The 19,873-nt window shown below is 45.5% G+C and overlaps 1 protein-coding gene across 1 annotated transcript in view; it reads left to right on the top strand.

The window, feature by feature from the left end:
• The window catches only part of ATP7A (ATPase copper transporting alpha), a 1,086,974-nt gene that overhangs the window by 597,957 nt on the left and 469,144 nt on the right, over positions 1–19,873 (top strand). The window contains exons 10-12 of the mRNA XM_069612588.1: positions 10,424–10,657; positions 11,877–11,968; positions 12,069–12,196. Coding sequence (XP_069468689.1) covers positions 10,424–10,657; positions 11,877–11,968; positions 12,069–12,196 — 454 coding nt within the window. The remainder of the gene's footprint in view (positions 1–10,423; positions 10,658–11,876; positions 11,969–12,068; positions 12,197–19,873) is intronic.

Genomic DNA, 19,873 nt, shown 5'->3' on the forward strand with positions numbered 1-19,873 from the left:
TCTCTGCTTGATTGGGGCCGGACGCACTTGCATCCTCGAAGATTTTCTTCCCTTTTTTCCTGTCTGGCTCTCGCTAGCGTTCGTTTACTAGTCTGTCTTTCAAATTAGACTTTCCGGATTGTTCATCGTGTCACTGTCGCTTCGCGAGGGCGGGTCCCCATCCTCTTTGTTTAGAGTGTTTGGGTCCGGAACACCGTTGGGACTCATGTTTTTACTGTGACTCCCTTTCGGTCCGGGCACTTCCAACATCGGTTGGAGCGGTGGGAGGAGGTGTTCCGATGAACTCCTCCTTCGCATTTTCAGGCGTTCATCGACAAGAACAAAGAACGCCCAGTACGTTCTTTACTTTTTAGAGCACCCCGGCCGGGGGATACCTTCCAGGGTTCCTCTCGGTCCGGTAGGGGCGTTGATCGCTCTGTTATCGGGGTTCGCCCTGAGGTGCCCGTTGGGCCTAATAATTCTACCAGAGTTTTCTCCGAGGGTCTCCGTAAGGGGCTGTGAACACCGGAGTACGCTCTGAGGCCTCTCTGTTGGCTTCCCTCAAAAACAAAACTGGGGTGCGCCCCGAGGCCTTGGCTGGGCTTGTAGTTAGGATGTTCGAGGCCCGCACAGATAAGGCTGTTACCGGGCATGGGTCCGAGGTCCCTCGTACAGAGGCTAAAGCTACCAACAGTTCTGAGAGGCCGGACAAGGCTTTGTCGGTGAAAGCGGTTGCTCACCGTTCCCGCTCATGTGGTGACACCAGATCTGTTGAGGGGGCAAAGAAGCAAAGTTCTTCTTTTACCGGCAATGCCGAGGTCCTTCCTTCGAAGGCTCAGTTGGCGGTTGGTACGTCACAAAAACATTCCAGGCCTCATAGTACCAGCTCGGCCGAGGTTCCTTATGTTAAGGCTAAGATTAAGACCCCTGATCCATCGACGGGGACCCCTGCCACACTTCATCATGTGCCGAAGTTCCCCTTAGATGAGGAAAAAATGGTGCCCGTTCCCGCCACAACCATGGCGGCCATTTTAGGTGCTACCCCTACAACTACCCCATCGGCTTCGGGTGTAGGGCTCGGTCTCTTGGGTGAATTTTAAGGTCCCTTGTGCGCATCCTTACCGGCCGGTTTATGATTGGAACGCCCGGATGTCTCTTCTGCACAATGTTTCGTTGCCCGCGTGGTTGGCTCCTTTGATTTATGTGGATACGTCGGTGGAGGGGCCGGTGTGGCACCCTTCCCCGTTACGACCCTGGATTTGTCCACCTCATGAGAGGCCTCCTCAGGTCCCGAAACGATCTCCTGAGGATGCCTTTTTCGGTAAAGTTCAAGCGCTTATGCGCACCGACCCCATGAGGGAATATTTCAAAGGGCTTTTCAAGGAGATCTGTCCACCTGCGCCTCCGGCTCCACCCGTTCCTCCGGTGGTTCTGTCGGCACCTCCCTTGTCCATGGTGCTTCCCCCTGCTTTTCGGCCTTTGCCTCCATTTTCCCCGGTGGACAAGGCAGTGCCTGACATGGCTCAGCAGGATCCTCACCTGTCAGATGACCCTCAAGGCGATCAGGACAACAAGGACCTTCCCCGCTCTATCAGAGCCTTTCATGACCGGGTACTGGATGAGTTTCTTAAATGTTCCGGTGCCCGAGGCACCTGCTCCGCAGGAGGGTGTGCTTTCTGGGGCGTTCACCCTGTCTCCCTTGGAGCGTACCGGCCTGTTCCTGCAGAAGGACGTTCTGGCCGAGGTCCGAAGAGTCTGGGAAAAGCCACACTCGGGACTTTTTGGCAATAAAAAGATTGACGCAACGTACAGGCTGCATTCTTCGGAAGAGGTGGCCCTGTCGTCTTGTCCACCTCCCTCCTGCACAGTGGTGGCTGCGGCTCTGTTGCAATCCAGACCTGCAGCATCCTCTTCCACGACGGCTACTTAGGTCTTGGGAAAGGAGGACAAGCTCATGGACTCCCTAGGGAGGAAAATCTTTGCCAACTCAGCCTTGCAGCTCAGGCAGGCCAACGCTGAGTTGATATTGGCGGGAGCTAACATGCGGATGTGGAAAGGTCTGTCGGAGTTTGAGGAGCACATCCCGGTCGAGAAGTTGGAAGACTTCAAAGGAGGCCTTTCCGATGCCAGGGTCTTGGTCCAGGATCTCCTGGAGGCTGTGGCTCATCACGTAGACACCTCGGCTCGGGGCCTGATGCTTGGGGTTGATACCTCACGGCAGGCGTGGCTGCATGCCACAACATTTTCTAAGGAAGTTCAAGACAAGGTGTTGGACCTTCCATTCGATGGTAAGGAGCTTTTTCATTCTACTACTGATGTAGAGCTCACCAAAACCAAGGATAGCACTCAGACGGCTAAATCATTGTCTGTTCTGGTTAAAGCTCGCGTGTCTTCACAAAGATGATGTCGGTGATTGTGGCCTATCTTCGTCTCCAGGGTATCCATGTGTATCCTTATTTGGACGACTGGCTCTTACGCAGCCCTTGTCCGTTGGTAGCAGCGGGCAACCTCCAGTCTCTCCTTCAGCTCCTGTTCCATGTTGGGCTGTCGGTGAACTGGTGGAAATCCTCCATGACGGTCTCACAGGACCTGATCTTCCTGGGTTTTCGTTGGAACACGATTGACTGCAGAGTGTATCTGACCGGGGACAGAATGGCGGATCTGTTGGCCACGTGTCAGATGTTTGCGCAGTCAGAGAGCATGTTGGCCTGGTGGTTCCAGAGGCTTCTGGGCCTCATGGCCTCGTGTGTACTGGCTCTTCCTCTTGCTCGTCTCAAAATGAGACGGACCAAGATGGCTCTTCGGAATTCATGGCGTCAGGGAGTGGATCCGGATTTCATGCGGATAATGATTCCAGATTCCATGAGAATGGACCTGGATTGGTGGTCATCTCTTGGCAATCTGTCTGGGGGTGTGCGGTTTCAGGAACCGGTCCCCACGGTGACGATCACGACGGACTCCTCCCTTCTCGGGTGGGGTGCGACGTTAGATCTTCTTCAGGTCTTGGACCTCTGGTCGCCTCAGGACAAGCTCCTGCACATAAATCATTTGGAGCTTCTGGTGATCTTCCTAGTGCTCAAGGCGTTCAGATCGCTCATTGTCAACAAGGTGGTCCGCATAAGAATGGACAATGTGGTATCAAGGTATTACATAAACAAGCAAGGGGGAACAAATCCCCCCCCGTGCTTCATGGTGTCTGGCTGCTTGCAGTGCACATCCCGGGCCAGCTGAATGTCACAGCGGATGCCCTCAGCCGGCGGACTGTGGTCAGCTACGAGTGGGAGTTGAAGGCGGAGGTCCTCTCATGGATTTTCTCGCGTTGGGGCACACCGTAGGTGGACCTCTTCGCCACGGCGGTGAACAAGAAACTTCCTCAGTATGCCTCCAGAGGGGGGCTGGGAGCTTCCTCTCTGGGGGATGCTCTTTTGATTCCATGGCACAACATGAGAGCTTACGCCTTCCCGCCTCTGCCTCTAGTTCACTGTGCAATTTGGTAGTTGAAGAACTCTGTGAACTGTTCCCTTCTACTGATAGCCCTGTGGTGGCCGGCCAGGTTTTGGTTCTCAGAACTTCAACACCTGTCGGTGTATCTGCCGATCAGGTTACCAGTAACTCACGATCTTCTTCACCAAGGGGAACAGATGTGGCACCCCTCCCCACAATTGCTCAGCTTGGCGGCATGGTGCCTGATTTCAAGTCTTTGGAGCATCTGAGTTTGTCTGCGGATAACATGCGCATTATCCAGGCAGCCAGGAAACCTTCGACCAGATCTCAATACAAGAGTAAATGGCTCAGGTTCTGTCATTGGTGTTTGGAGAAGAAGTTGGATCTGAGGGTGGCCACGATTGACATGGTGCTGTCCTTCGTGTCCTCCCTAGCAGGGTCAGGGGTTCATGTTCTGTCATGCAGGACTTATCTCTCAGCGGTTTCTGCTTACCTTTCTACAGACCTGTTTTCTTATTCTTTAACCCAGTGGTGAAGAGGCATTTTGCTGGCTTGACACGCCTCTACCCTCCGGTTCGTAATCCGCACCTGCCATGGGACCTAAATGTAGTCCTGACGGTGCTGTGCCATAAACCCTTTGAACCAATGGCTACGGTAGACCTCAAGTACTTGTCTTGGAAAGTGTCCTTTCTGGTCGCCGTTACGTCAGCAAGGAGAGTGAGTGAGCTCCAGGCATTGTCGGTGGAGCATCCTTTCTTGGTCTTTCACATGGACAAGGTAGTCCATGACCGAATTCCATCTGAATCAGTCGATCTCCCTTCCGGTGTTTTTTCCGAACCCTGCCTCAGAGGCTGAAAGAGTTCTACACTGTCTTGATGTCCGAAGAGCTCTTAGGTTCTACCTGGACAGGACTTCAGAGTTTAGGAGTTCTTCTCAACTTTTTGTGACCTTCGGTAACCCTCAGGGCAAGCCGGCGTCTAAGGCAACTATTTCTAGGTGGATCGCCGCCTGCATCAGAGTCTTTCACCGTCCAGTGGCAGAAACCTCCTAAGGGTATCCATTCACACCTGGTGCGGGGGAAGGCAGCCGCGGTTGCTTTTCAGAAATATGACCCTGGGAGCTCTAGAGCTGACGCTCAGTTTGGTCAGGCTGTGCTGAAGAACCTGTTTCAGTAAGGGGTATTTCCATCCACCCGTAGTTCCTGTAAGGAGTGCTTGGGAATCTCCCACAAGTATGGAGGAAAGGGGACGGGACGTACAAGTATTACCAGGTTACTCACCGTAGTGACCACCTTACTCCTAGTCCATAGTGCCCTTTCCTCCATACGCCCGCCCGCCGTCCCCTCTAATAAGGTTCCTCTGTTATTGCTAATGGGTCTTTGACCCGGTGATAGAAAAGGACTGATGGGCGATGCGTGGGGGGGAGCCAAGGTGGGCGGGGTTACGGCCGTGCGCCGGTCCCCGCGCAGAAAAGAGAGGAGGGACACATTTTTGAAAAAAATGTGGATGCTTTTCACAAAGTGCTCCAGTCCCGTCCCATAGGTCGGAGAGATGTCCCCACAAGTATGGGGGAAAGGGGACTATGGACTAGGAGTAAGGTGGTAACTACGGTGAGTAACCTGGTAATTCTCACAGCCAATTTTGCTTCTCAGTATACTCATCAATAAAATTAGTGAGTTCCGTAGGAGAGCCCACATACGAGGCATCACAGGTTTGCCGAGTTACATTATTTATGGAATTGGAATCCAAATGACTCTCAGCTATTGCCTTATCTGCACACTCTGATACTGATATCATCAATATCATTATTTACGGGGTCTTCAGTGTCCAACTTCTTTACTACATCCGCCAAGTGCGTATGATCCAAGGTGGCCACTGTTAAAACGGAGTGTGGAGGTTTGATAAGGGTACTCGTGGCTGTCCTTTTTGCAAAGAAATTAGAAATGTTTTCCCCTTGGATAGGTTTACCCTGGGATCCTGTGTAAGATTTTGTTTTAGGGGAATTGACCAAAGGTCTTGTGAGTGGAGTTTTAAACAATAAGAGTTTCACTGTGGATGTGTTGGCATGAATAGAGGAAGTATGGTTAACCCCCTTACCAGAGAAAAATGCCTCAGGTGATCAATACCGGGAGTACCAATGTTCCTATCAGCCTCTGGTCGAGGCAGTTGTTGCACAGTAGACTCTTTAGAAAGAACAGAAGATTCATTAACATTCACAACAGTCATCCAAAATCAGGTTAGGTAAAGGCAGCCTAGTTTGGAGTGGGACAGGGGTTGGGTGCACAGAACCGTACTAACTTTCAGGTGATCAGTGTGCATCTTGGCTGCCAAACGATCTTCCTGCGCATCTATGGAAATATCTTGATTTCCAGTAAAGATGCAACTGTTATTGGCTGGGGTGCGTGGGATAATACCCATCAGATTAAGTACGTCAGTCCTATCTTGCGAATGAATTTGGGCATGAGCCATACATTTTTTAGAAACAGAATCCTCTGGAGTGTCTACTATTGTATGTTGTGGTTTACACAAAGAAATAGGAATGGGTTTTCCTGATGGAATACAATCTATAGAGGAAGGGAAGGAGAAAAAGCCAACACTATGGGGAGAGTAGAATCAAGAGAAGCCTCCATAGCTACCTTACTCCTAAGTCCCTTACGTGTCATTCAGACCAGTGGAGAACGCGAAGGGACAAAGGCAGAAAACCGTAGGGTTTAACAGTGAAAAAAATCTATTGGTGATAAAGTAGAGGGGCTCCTAGAGATCAAATCTGTGAACCATAGAGTAGTAAACAATTTTAAAAATACACTGAATGCAAAGGTTAGCAAAAATACATGAAATAGTACAACAAATACAGTTTAAAACACTATAATGGAATACAATTAAATATGGATCGCCTTCAGAAATAGGGATAACAAATCGGAAATGAATATAGCAACCAGTATGTCAATTGTTCCGAATAAAGGGTCAGTACGTAAATAATGAAACCATTGAGTTGCTAGAGGAGCGGCCAGAGTCCGACTCCCCCCCGCCCCCTCTTACCCTAAATACTGTTTAATATTAGTCTGATAGTGGAGCATAGGACCTAGGTCTGTGTTACTCACAGGGCCGTAGCACAATCGCAAGTCACAGCCGAACAGTAAAACAGCAGCTCCACCCCTTACTGCCTCCAGGGCTTAACACCGCAAGGGTGGTTGGGCCGGCAATTTGTGGAGGATGTAGGTCACGTGATCAGTCACGTGTTCCACTAGGGCTCCGCCCCCTCCAGGAAGCAGATAGAGCAGCAAGAGCTCTGCTCGTAGTGCTGCTGTAGGCAAATCAGCTGTAAACAGGAGCGCACATTTAAAATGCAAAAAGCATTCCTTCAGCAGTTCAGGAAACACCTTACACAATATCCTTCTTGGTAAGGCAAATGTCTTTCGCACAACACACTGGTTCAAAGCAAAGGATATATTCCACAAAATCCTTTTTGGTAAGGCCAATGTCTTTCACACAACTTTATAAACCAAAGAAAGTGTTCTCTTCAGGATATAAAGCAATTATTAGCATATCACACTTTTTCTTCCAACTGAATACTTTTGTCAGGATAGCATGAGTTTCTTCTTGTAAAGCAACCATTTATCAAAACGATAATAGCGGTAACATTTTCTTTCTACCATACCTTTTACAAGCACAATGTTTCAAAACATCTTCTTTCCTGGTCCACTCGCCTGCCAGGATAAAAACTCCTACAGCTACAATTGTTCCTAGTGGCAATATTTGTTCCAAGTATCTCCACACCAGTAACCCATGTGAGGAAAGGTGAACAATGATTGCCTTTTTTTATAGATTCTTGACTCTTGGCAATATGGGTTACAGATTTCCCCCAATTGGTGTTCCGCAAAAGAGCAATTGCGCCCTTGTTGCTTCTGTGCGGTTTCTTTACAGCCTCTTCGCAGTTGACAATGCTGGTTATAGGTTCCCCCAATTGGTGTCCCATCAAAGGGGAATTGTGCCCTGGTCGCTGTTATATTACTTTCTTTATTCGATATAAAAAATTGTCCTTTGTTATGAAAAAGCCTTCTCCGAGCGCCCCCGGGGTCTCCTTTGAGTTTAGGCCAAGTCGCCAGTCTTGTTTGGCATCTCTGCTTCTTTGTTAGCGGATGCGGTAAACCTCTTGTGTCCTGCCCATTCACTTCTCCGAAGCTTCCGGCAGCTCTGTTGATCCCTTTCTTCACCTTGCACACCGTAGTGTTGCTCGCCTAATCAGCTGGCCTTCCCTCTCTGATGCTGCTTCCTGCTGAGTACACCCTGGACTGTCGCACAGCGTCCCTTCTCGCATCAGCTGTGCTGGGCTTCCTGCTGCTTTTACGGTACCCTCAACACTCCGATCTGCTTCAGGTACACCGTCCACACCTTCTTTGTTGCAATACATTTCTCCATTTAAATGTCCCAGTGAGGTGTTTTCCTTTACAACAACTAGACTGCACATTCAGGTCAATAGCACTTTGTATCCTTACTAACTCTGAGCCCCTCTTCCTCGTCCCAGTACCACAGGCATTATGGATCTTGAAGTCAAGAGTGGTTTTGGTCTTTTGATATTTAGTTATAATTTAGCTTGATTTGTGAACAGAGTTGTCGGAGATAGGAAATGTTGTAAAAAAAATGGTTTGTTCTAATATTGGTGTTCTGACCTCTACTTAAGACCGTATCATGACAATTAGAGGATGTTATAGCTAAGGCCTGAACTCCCAAAGTGCACACCTTATTCGGGTTAGATATCTTTTCATAGCATTTTCTTTGGGTAGATTCATGGGAGAGAATTGAATGACAGCATGCCATTAGGTAGTTGGTAATTATAGGATTCTAATCCTCAGCAAAGGATGACTAACACGTCTCTCCTAAAGGATTCACCACTTCCCCCTGACAGCCATCTCCTCCCATGTGATCCTCCCTCCTAATACCACCCCCAGGGTTAGGATCAGGTAGTGGCTGCCTTCCCCTGGCCACATGGGAGGAGACGTCAGACTGGGGTACAGTGATGACTCTGCAGCATTCATCACACTTCCCTCACCAGAACCAAGAACAGAAGATAGTCTCACCAGCGAGTTCTGGAAGACCTGCAGTGTCACCTGGAAGAATCAGAATCGGGTGGTAAGTGAACCTAACGGTTTCTGCCCCCCATCCACACCATAACATTGGGTGTAATGTCTTTGTCCATGACTCCCTCTGGTTGTCAAACCTAGGCTAAGGATCCTTTCTGAGGACTCTACTTGGGAATACGATAGGGTGGGGTACCTTTATCTTACTTTAAATAACGTTTCATAGCACCACCACAGCCCACTGCATCAGTTCTGAAATATCTTCCCTGAAGAAACCATAGTTTAACACTTATGACTTTTGAGCATAAGGCCCTATACATCTTGGGACTGGACTTCATAAAATGGCGGGAGCTGTGCTTGTGCTTTATATAACTATTCTACCTATTTTCCCTGCATCCGATTATTCACCTGTTGAACACAGTTACATAATTTATATGCAATTCTATTTCTAAGGGTGAATGTTTGTGTGTGTGTATGTATGTGTGTATGTATGTGTGTGTGTGTGTGTATATATATATATATATATATATATATATATATATATATATATATATATATATATTTATTTTAGTATGTTGTATATGGTTTTTGATTTACATTACGTACCTGTGATTTGTATATGCTTAGTGTGTTCCTAAAGGCCTAATAAATAAGTGCATTGTTATATACTTACTGACTAACTTGAGTCATTAAGTGTTGCTTTGGGTGGACTCATTGTAGCCGTAGACCACTATCAAACCTTTCCTGAGACAAAGCCTTGTCTGCTTGTTCACCTATCTTAATTGGGTTTTGGCTAACTTCTGTCTCTTCCCAGGCTGATTTTGGTAAATCCCTCTTAACACTCCTTAATCAATAACACAGAACCCCACACCCAAATACCACAGAAATGAAGACTTAGAACCAAGACCTGCAGCCCAGTGAAGAAGTGGTGAAGTATTCCTGCAAAGCCGGTAACAGGGAAGAAAGAAGTCCGGGTGGGGGCCGGGGTGAGGGAAAAGTGATTCAAGAGTTCATTGGACGTTATCTCCCTCGGCGGAGTGGTCAATCTCATACCACTGCTGGGGCAGAGATTGAGGAAGAGTGCATCTGTAGTTATCTACCTCGTTGCAGTGGCCAGTATCGTACCACTGCTGAAGCAGATATAAGAGGGTGTACAGAGAACATTCTCCTTCAGCATGTTTATTGTGATTGAAAATAACCACAGTAGACTCACAATGAACTCTGTGAAATCTCTCTTGCCAGAATAGCAAATGGGACTTCGACAATGGTCCACTTTCTATAAAGCTAAGAATGTTACATCAGCAATTTGGTGAAGAACTTTCATTGATGGACCAGGTTAAGGGAGTCATTACCCTGGTCCCATTTTTGGGTTGAACTTTGGAAGAACTTTTCATTATAAAGCTGAAGAAGCAAACCAGGACAGGGAGGCATTCTCCTGGAGATGAATATTTGAACTTTACTTTTGATTAGCACCCTAAGTTAATAGCGTGAGGGTTAGATTAGTGGTTTCTGACGAAGGATGGAAAAACCCCTTTTCTCATTTGATGGACTTCCTGACAGACACCTCAGTATCCTTAGTTGAGGCAGGGAAACCCCTCTAGAGATGAGGATAGATAGGTTTCATATATATTAAAATAAGTCTATAGCCCAAACATGACCCATCCTTGTCAATTTCCTTCTTCTAAACCCTTATCAAATGTACATGTATGGGAGTTACTCTTGGAGCAATTATTCTCCTTACATATTAAGAGAAGTATCCCCTAACCAGCCTTGAAAAAAGTATGGCAATGGTGAGTTGGCAGTATGTCATAATATAAAAATATTCTTAGATAATGTTTTTGCCAGTCTTTTTTACTGAGAAAATTTCACACTTGTTGGGTGAGTAGTGGTGTTTCTACATCTTAATTGATGATTATTTTGTAGTTTTTAGGTGGCTGGTACTTCTACATTCAAGCGTTCAAAGCACTAAAGCATAGAACAGCCAACATGGACGTGCTGATTGTGTTGGCTACCACCATTGCGTTTGTCTATTCTTGTGTCGTTCTTCTGATCGCAATGTTGGAGCAAGCCAAAGTCAACCCCATAACATTCTTCGACACGCCTCCGATGCTGTTTGTATTCATCGCGCTAGGCCGCTGGTTGGAGCATATTGCAAAGGTAAGAATGGGATGTCAAAGATATTTGAATTATGCTAGCAGCTCATTAGCTAGATGTTTTTACGTTGAAGGATTGCATAGGTCTAGAGTTTTTATGACACAACACATGGTCCCATTTCATCATGATTAACTTGATCTATTCCTGGCATTTAAGCCAACAGCACTTTGCATACCTGGTTTAGGGGTTTTGATTTGTTTTTTCGACATAAGTTTGGGCCTACAAGTCTCAACATGCAATGAGCTTTTTGTCAAAAAATCCAGCACTGGCTGGAGGTGTCCTTGATGGAGTAGGACGAATTGGCATGCCTAGCCCAATATTGTTGTCACACACTTTATGTTGTGCTGTACTCTCAAATTCAACTCATTCTTCTTAAGGGAAATGATGCAAGGGGGGAGATATTCTAAAGCAGTGATCCGCAACCTGTGGCTCTTCAGGTGTTTTGGACTAAGACCTCTATGATCCCTCAGTATCGACTTCCCTGGCTGGCAACGTTGGGAGTTATAGCACAAAACATCTGGGGATCCAAAGTTGCACACATTTGCTCTGAGGTACTTATTAATCAGCTGGGGAGTTGGAGGCTTCCAGGTGAAGCGGAGAGCCCTGCTCCAATCTCGGTCAATAACTGCCTTTGTGTTGCCTCATAGAACAATATTGCTGATGTCAATAGACCCCTTTAATTTAAGGCTAAATTCTAGTAATTTCTTAAACTGTAATATTTTCTGCTTTCCAAAATATGGAATGGACTGTTCTTTTTTATTTTAAAACAATGTAAATATAATTTTTATGATTGAATTTTTTAATTTGCAAGCTGTCAAAGTAGTGTTATAACCGGCTTGCTAGACTCAAGTAAGTTGGCATGGGAGGGCTTACTTTTTTATGTTGGGGTGTGTTTCTTTGAAATAAAATCAAAGAATCTAGAATTGGTGATTTCACCATGACCAATGTTGCAAAAGTCCTCTTGTATGATAATATTTTTAAATGTTTCTGCTGCAGAAGTGTTTTATTTCGTTTAGTGCCTTACTTTTCCTTCTGGTTTAGGAGAGGGTCAGTTGAAGCTACTTTTTGATTCTCTATAAATCGAGGAGACCTCTTTAAACTTCGCCTAGCAGCCCTTAACACCAGAGACTGGAACATCCCCAGCTGAGAAAAGCAAATAATACAAATAATATTTACTTGCAGTGTTTTGCATTGAACTGTTTTTTTTTGTGCATAATTTCAGGGTAAAACATCAGAGGCTCTTTCACGACTGATTTCACTACAAGCCACAGAAGCTACCATAGTGCATTTAGGACCGAACAATACCATCTTAAGGTATTAGTTTTCATCATAATTTTGCAATTTTACTCTTGTTTGCTTTTCTGTTAAGTGACATATTTAAATCACTCTGCTCTGTTCTTTTCATTTTAAACAGTGAAGATCAGGTGGAAGTGGAGCTGGTTCAGCGTAATGATATTGTGAAAGTGGTCCCTGGAGGCAAGTTCCCGGTGGATGGGCGTGTTATGGAGGGGCATTCTATGGTTGATGAGTCACTTATAACAGGTAAGGGAACATTTTGTTTTTTGTTTTAAGTAGTGTTGGGGCAATAATTATTAAAATATCGTTACAAATGATGCTGTCTGTAAAGGATAGTCTGATTACCAGGTGAAAAGTCAGTATTTAGACTGAATATTGTTTGCATAAAATGTTTGGCAGGTAATGAACGAAAAGATTGAATCTAAAATGCCAAATGCACATTTAGTGTGCATTCGGCATGGTAGATTGGAACGTTTTCCCATAATACCAAACAGGAGAGCGAGGGTTGTGGGATGTCTTCAGCCCCCACAGTTCGGTATTATGGGCTGCAGGGATGCCCCCCGAATACATTAAAGGCAGTGCGAGGGACAAACGGGTGAAATCCCAAACGGTCAAAATACAGGCAAGTGGGCTTTGTAATTCGATCTTTTGGGAATACTTTTTTTTAAAGTACATCTGTTGCGCATGCAGTAGATTTACTGAATCTACAGCTTGTATGAATGCATGTTTGTGAAGTTCTTTCACTCCTACAGTAAACATTTTAGTATGATTTGATGACTTTGCAGTAAATGCAGAAAATGTGCAGAAACATTGCTGACCCCCGCTTCCTCCTAGATCCTGGACATCCTTGTCCCTGCAGAGTGAAGCATCTAACTTATCAACCATCCATAGAAATGCAGCAGGGGCCATGCAGTCTTCCACAAAACGTCATGCACATGTATGCTCCAGGATCCCTCGCCACCCAAAATCATGGCGCTCCTCACATGTCACTTTCTGCTCTCCCACACCACTGCTTCTTTCCACTAGATCTACCACCCACCACAGAGTAACAAACCCTTCCTGGATGAAATCACAACCTCATCACTTCATCAGCTGTTATTTATTCCATCACCATTGTTAAGATGGATTTACATAATCAACCCTGGGGTGTATTTTGGGAGGCCAACCTATTCTGGTGAACAGAGACACTGTCTAGCCAAATCCAATCAAGGTAATGTAGAATGTAGCAGAGCAGCCAGGCTTTCTCAGTTGGGTTGTGAGACTGGTATATGGCTACAATGAGCCCACATAGAACACCACCAATAATTCCTGTTAGACAGGTAAGAACAAAAATGTACACACTAAACAATAAAACCTTTAGGCAAATATTAACGCACACTTATTATAAAACAGATCTATGCATTCACCCTTAGGAGAAGTAAGGTGAGCATTTGATTCAATAACCACTGTAACAGAGGTAAGTACTCGGATGCATTAAATTAAGTAAAATAAACTTTAGAATAGGGAATAGTTTCCCCAACAGTACGCCCAGCTCTCAGATGGTTGGGGCATTGTGCCCTAAAGTCGTGAGTTCCAAAGTTATACTTTTTAGGTAAGATGCTGAGAGATTGGACGATGCCAGTGGTTATGATACAAAAGTCAAAAAGGTAGGTAAAGTTCAGGGAAGTAAACTCACTCAATCCCTCACACTAGGACAGACCTAGCAAGGGATCCTTGACCAGGCCTCTACCGACCAAAGTCAAGTAAGAGTGATTTAGGGACAGGACTTTACACCCATGTAACCATATAAAAAACGGGGGGGGGTAGGGATAAGTTTGTTTACTTTCCGTTCTGACTCCGATGTCTCCAGAGAACACTGCTGAGCTTCCGTAGTCCATTATGGATACTATTTTTTTTGTGCTTGATCCGGTCGAGGAAGGCCCAGTGTCTTGGGTGCAGAGATAACATTTGGTCACAGGATTTAGATTTGGCCAGTTGTGGTTCTCAAATTGTGGTTCCAGACACATTCTGGCTGAAGACCCAAATTAAGAAAAGGGGAAAACCTGTGTGGAGCCGGCAACCTCAGAATAACTCAACAATGCGAAGAAGATGGATTGACACTGAACTAGCCCATTTATTCAAGGCCCGTTTGTTCTCTTTATTTTTTATTTTACACATTTCTCCGAAAAAGTAGATGCGGGTGGAAGGGTAAGTTTAGGTATTTATTAAGGTGGGGGAGATGTTGAGGGAGAAGGGAGTGGGTCCCCCTAACACGCTTTTTTTGCAGTGAAATGTGTACAATGAAAAAATCCAGCAAATGGGCCTCTAACAAATTATCTTGAGCAATCATTGTAGAGCGATTGCAACTGGGAACACCATGATCCGGTGGCGACAGGTGATTTGTAAGGAGTAGGTCCTGCATCGCTTCCATTGATGCAAGAAGGCTGAAGGTGCAGTCGCAGGTTTCTTGTAGTACAGGTTGAAGATCCTCCAAGTTTCAAGCATGTACTCGGAATGGTGATGGCTGCAGGAAGGCAGCCCAGGAGAGAGCTGATCCATTCACCGGTTGGTCCAGGGACCCTTCTGAGGGCACATATGCTTGAACAGGTGTCGAGACTGGTTGTTCCCACCGGTACAGAGGTCAAAGCACCAACAAGAGCCTTTGTGAGATCAGAACAGAGGAGTACTGCTTCACTGAAACAGCGCTGGAGTTGATGCTAGTCAGCCTCAGGGGTCTTCCTCTGGTCGTCCGAGGGCTGCACTTCTTCATAGCGGTCTTGGCTCCAAAGATGATCTGCCAAATGACTGCAAGAGCCCTCCTTTTATCCAAGATCTGGCCGAGGAGCATGCCCAAGCCCACCAATGTTGAGGATCTGCACAATTCAAACATGCACTGGCCATACGTTGATGGATAGCCACTGACCACATCTGCCCAGCAATAGACATTCAGGCATCCAAATGTGTACTGGGCAGACAGTCCTAGCCCCCACATCTGGGCTAGCACACAAACCACTGCTTTGCCTGCGAAAGCAGCAGTTTTCCCCTAGAAAGGGCATTTCAAATATGGCCATTCCTGGTTTCAGAAGGCAGGAAGAAGGCTGAATAACAATATTGCCAAGGACAAGTGAAAAACTTGTGACACGGCCATCTTTGGGTGCTAACAAGTGCACAAGTAAAATTACCAAAACATGGTAGAAAAAGATCTGCTGCCACCAGAAACCGAAGTAACCATAAAGCCATTATTTTTTTATTTTATTATTTTGGCTGAATAAAAGTTCAACCTTTCAAAGTATAATTATACATACAGAATTTGTCCAGTTTTACATAATAATGAAAACAGTTATGTATTCAAGAATAATAAAAAAGACAAGGTCTAATACAAATTCTTCTAAAACTTTACATTCCTAAAAAACAGACAATCATCTAGTAGAACACAATTTCTTCATCTTTTAAAAAGATTTTTTAATTTAAAATTGATGATAATATTAAAACACGCAAAAAAGATTTTGCGATGTAATTTTACAATTCTGACAATATAAAATGTATAATACACATAGATTTATCCTGTGGAACACAAAAGTTAACCTTGCTATTATAGAAATAGTTATAAGGATACAAAGTATCCTAACTGCTCTTCACTTTAAGGTGATGTGTGTAATTGTAACAATTCAAGTAATTCACAGGGAGACATAGGGCCTCATTATGACCCTGCCGTCCGGAAAGAACGGTCGTGGTAAAACCGCCTCCACCGTTCTTTCCGGACCAGCTGATTAAGAGTCCTCCAGGCAGGAGGTGTCACTCCCGCCAGGTCTGACCTGGCGGATTTAACACCACCCGCCTGCAGGCGGACATGGAAACACCGGCTCTGTCAAAGACGGAACCAGTGTTTCCATGGGAATGGGGATTTACAGAATTCCGCCTTCGGAATTCCCAGGTCACCGGGGTCGTAATGCCCCGGTGATTCCGGGAATCACTGAGGCTGAATGGTAATACGGGTCCGGCGGTAACCTGCCGGTTGTTCCAGCTCGGTTACCGCCGGACTCGTAATGAGGAGCAAAGTCTTTCAATACTGATAGTCTTAAGGACTGATCAGTTTCCCTATAAGAATGGGCAAAAAGGCAAGGGAATTAAAGCAGAAGGTTTTACTTCCCAAATGTCAGGACAGGGTTCAAAAAAGCAAAATGAAAGTACATCCCATTAAAGTCTATGGGAAGAAAGCCGTCAAAAAGAAAACCTTTCCTAAAACAAACCAAGGTTTGGGATCCAATATGAAGGTCAAAACCTCTTATAAAATAGTATTTCCTACCACAGTTGGCAATTTTATTCAAGGACTAATGTTCCAAAATTTTCAAGAGAAACAGTACAGTGGTGATGGGTCTATAGTGCGTGGGGATTTAAGGAACAAGGGTTGTTTTTTTGTTTGTTATAGAAGTGGGAGGACCCAGGCGTCTTTTAGATTGTTCGGGACAATGTTCGTTTCGAAAGAGGCGTTGATAAAGGACGTGATGAATGGCGCCAGGTCATAAGCTGCCTCTTTGATGATCGGAGCAGGGCATATGTCGCCCTGACATCTAGAAGGTTTTAATTTAGAAATGAAATCCTCGACTTCTTTAATAGAGAGGGGGGGGGGGAGTTGAATGTTTTATGATGGATCATCGGTGTCATTGGCGAAGTCGGTTGGGCATTGTCAGGTGACCGGCTTAGTTTCTTGGCTTCAATTTTCTCTTGTAGCAGTGATTTTCCCTAATAAGGCCTTCTCGATGTTAGAGTACCAAGTAGTCTTTTGTGCATGTGTCAGGTGGTGAAGTAGGGGATTCTAGCTCTTTAAGAATATTAAAGAGTTCTTTTGTGCTAGATTTGGCGTTGATGATGCGTTTATTGTAGGTGTCTTTTTTTGCCTGGATAATGGTCTCTTTATAGTTGAGGGAAGCTAGTATGTTTTTGTTAGTGACTAGAGGGAGGCTTTTCCATAAAGCTTCTGCAGTTCTTTTAATTTTGCGTAAGGCCCTGAGGTGGGGGGTGAACCACGAGTTAAGGTGGGCCCGGGATTTTGCTTTACGCAATTTTAGTGGAGTTAATGTGTTGATGGCCTTGAGAAGTGTGTGATTGTAGATGTCTACCAGGACAGTAGGATCAGAGAATGTGATGGGAGCGGTGAAAATAGGCGGTAACAGAGGGGGCGAAGTTTCCCAGCTGTTATGTTGCGGTTATTTCTTGTGCATAAAGGAGGGGCTATATTCTGATGGTTGGGCTGGTTACTTTCCTTTATAGTGAATGTGATAAAATGGTGGTCTGTCCAAGCACAAAGTGTGTTGGCAAATATATTAGTGTCGCAGTTAATGTCGACCAGCCAATCTAATGTTCTTTCTTTATGTGTTGGTTCTGTGATAGTGTTTGAAGCCTAGTTCGGACATCGAGGAAATGTCTTGGAAGCCCAGGTTAAGATCACCCAGTTGGATAATTGGAGATCCTGGCTTAGTGTTGGAGGTAAGGAGAAGTGCGATGTCCTCTTCAAATGTGTAGGTGGGCCTTGGTGATCTATAGACTAAGTGATGGTGCGTGATGCCGAGATGGATAATTTAATTGATAGCTCGGCTGACTTAATGACTCTGCTGCTGCCGAAGGTGGTTTTGGCAATATATGTGATGTCTCCGCCTTTGGTTAGGTTAGTATCTCTGTCTTGGCGAAGGATGGAGTAATTATTGGGTAAGGCAAGAGATGAAGGCCCTGCTGCTGCATGTAGCCAAGTCTCAGTGTTTGCAAGAAAGTCAATGTCATTAGACGTTATGGTGTCAGTAATATCTAAGGCATGGGCCGGCAAGGATTTGGCAATAATGAGTCCACCCTTGATAACGGGGGCAGAATTGTTTGGGTTACCTTTTCGATGAGCAATGTTTTTTTCTTGGCCGAGGTGGAGTTGTGAACTGGGTCTATAGTGGTGTTTGCTGTTATGGCAGCGTTATTGTCAATCGGCAGTGGCTGTGTGGGCGTGAATCTGGTACCTATTCTAAAGTTCCTACTTTGAAGTGGACAAGGTTGGTTGGGAGTGAGTCTGCCGCCCATTTGTTGTATCCATTGGGCAGGGGTCAGATGGTAGGAGTTGCTAGGCATGGGTGGCGACGTGTGCATGGGTATGGGTATGGGTGCTGGTTTAAGGCATGCTGGTAAGAATTCTGATGGAGGTATACAGTCAGGCGAAGGTAGTTTCTTTGCCTTGGATAACTGGATGCTAGGAGTCCTGGGTATATAATCGGTGGGCATGCTGTTTAGGGCCGTACAGGCAGCCATAATGGATGGGTGCATGCAAGGGAGCTGTCTAGCGAGGAACAGGAAGATTGGGCACAATGACATGACTCGACAGCGTAGGGCTGTGCTAGCGAAAGTTAGGTCAAATGACCGGAGAGGCTGTTCAGTAGCTAGGGAGGTGGTTTAGGGTGGTAGGCAGTAGGAATAGGAACAGTTCCATGCTGTTCAAAACATGGTCATGCAGCAATTGCTAGATAAGACATGCTAATGTAGAGCTCAGTTAACAACGTTGGCACAGGATCAATGCATACCAGGATGTAAGTTCATCTACAACAAAAAGTGTGCACTTCGACTGTGCGACACGCCTATTCTGAGCAGGTAGGCCATGAGATATGGCAGTAGTAGTTCAGACAGTGGATCGGTAAGCAATTAGCTCACTTCTATGCACAAGAAATGTCAAGCATACTGTGGTCAAATGAAGACCAGATTTGCAGAATGCAGTTGGCGCGTTCAACACAAATGGTAATATTATTTGCCGATAGCTTGGAGGATAAGGTGAGGCAATTGACGGGGGCCTGGTGGCAGACATGCTTAGGAGAAGTTAGTAGGAGCGGTGGGCGTCATTGCTCAGGCTTCCCTATGATAGCACGCATATGCTTGTTGACGTGCCGTTGAGAGTACAAGCGAGGAGACAGATGTAAGGCACTCGATAAGTAGCGGATCAAGCATCAGAATTGGGCAGATGAAACAAGATATTCGTTTCATAGTGGCAGTAAGTCTGAATGCAGTGTTTGAAAGTTAGATTTAGGTTAGGATCTAGACAAGCAAAGCTTTGTTAGCTCACCCAGTGGTCAGGTGTGCAATGGTATATGCAGGTAGTGCGACGGTCAAGGTGTCCAGGCCCGCATGCAGGTGCGGCACAGACAGGAAAGGGCCTTCAGCTCTGGTGGCCTTAGGCGAGATGTCCTGCAGAGCAAAAAAACATGTACAGGAGACGTTTAAGCTCCACAGACTTTCGGAGGGAGAGAGAAAGATGATGAAACCCCAAAACACTGTGGGTGAGAAAATGAGGTAAATCGGCACAATATTGAGAAAGAAAGAGACGAGGATGATAGAACCCAGGAGAAGCAGACTGGGAAGAAGGGAGGCTGTAGGAACCCTAAATCGTGAATAAACATGTCAAAAGAGGTCTCATAACATAATACAAGCCCAGAATCATTTCTTGGGACCCAAAACCTTCAGTTAACCATCCTGAATGTTTGTTTCCTAATTTTTCATTTTGCTATCATGTGAGAACACCATCCATAAAGATTTAATTGGTCTAAAATGTAATCTTCATCTAATTTCTGATCCTGGTTACCCTCTTGGAAGTGGCACTACTCAACTTTTCTCCATTTTCAAAATCCTGCTTATCCTCATTTTTATTACAATAATGAGCCGTTTCCAATGTCTCCATTTTTTTATGGGAAATCCAGGTCAGATTAATTTCTCAAACATAGCTGCTTTTTTGAAGGTCTTCCTTTTGGATTCACACCTATCAAGTTTCAGTTTCATGATGGTCCCTTCATCTCTCAAACAAAGGCCACTAGAGTGTTTCTTTAATGAGGCCAACCATTGGCATTGTGGTGAGATTCTAGGAAGGTTAGCTGTGTGGTATCTAATCTCAGATCAGACAAACAACCATACTCCTACTTGTAC

The sequence above is a fragment of the Ambystoma mexicanum genome, chromosome 5p (genome assembly GCF_040938575.1).
Source record: "Ambystoma mexicanum isolate Mex_15411 chromosome 5p, UKY_AmexF1_1, whole genome shotgun sequence".
NCBI classification, from domain to species: Eukaryota; Metazoa; Chordata; class Amphibia; order Caudata; family Ambystomatidae; genus Ambystoma; species Ambystoma mexicanum.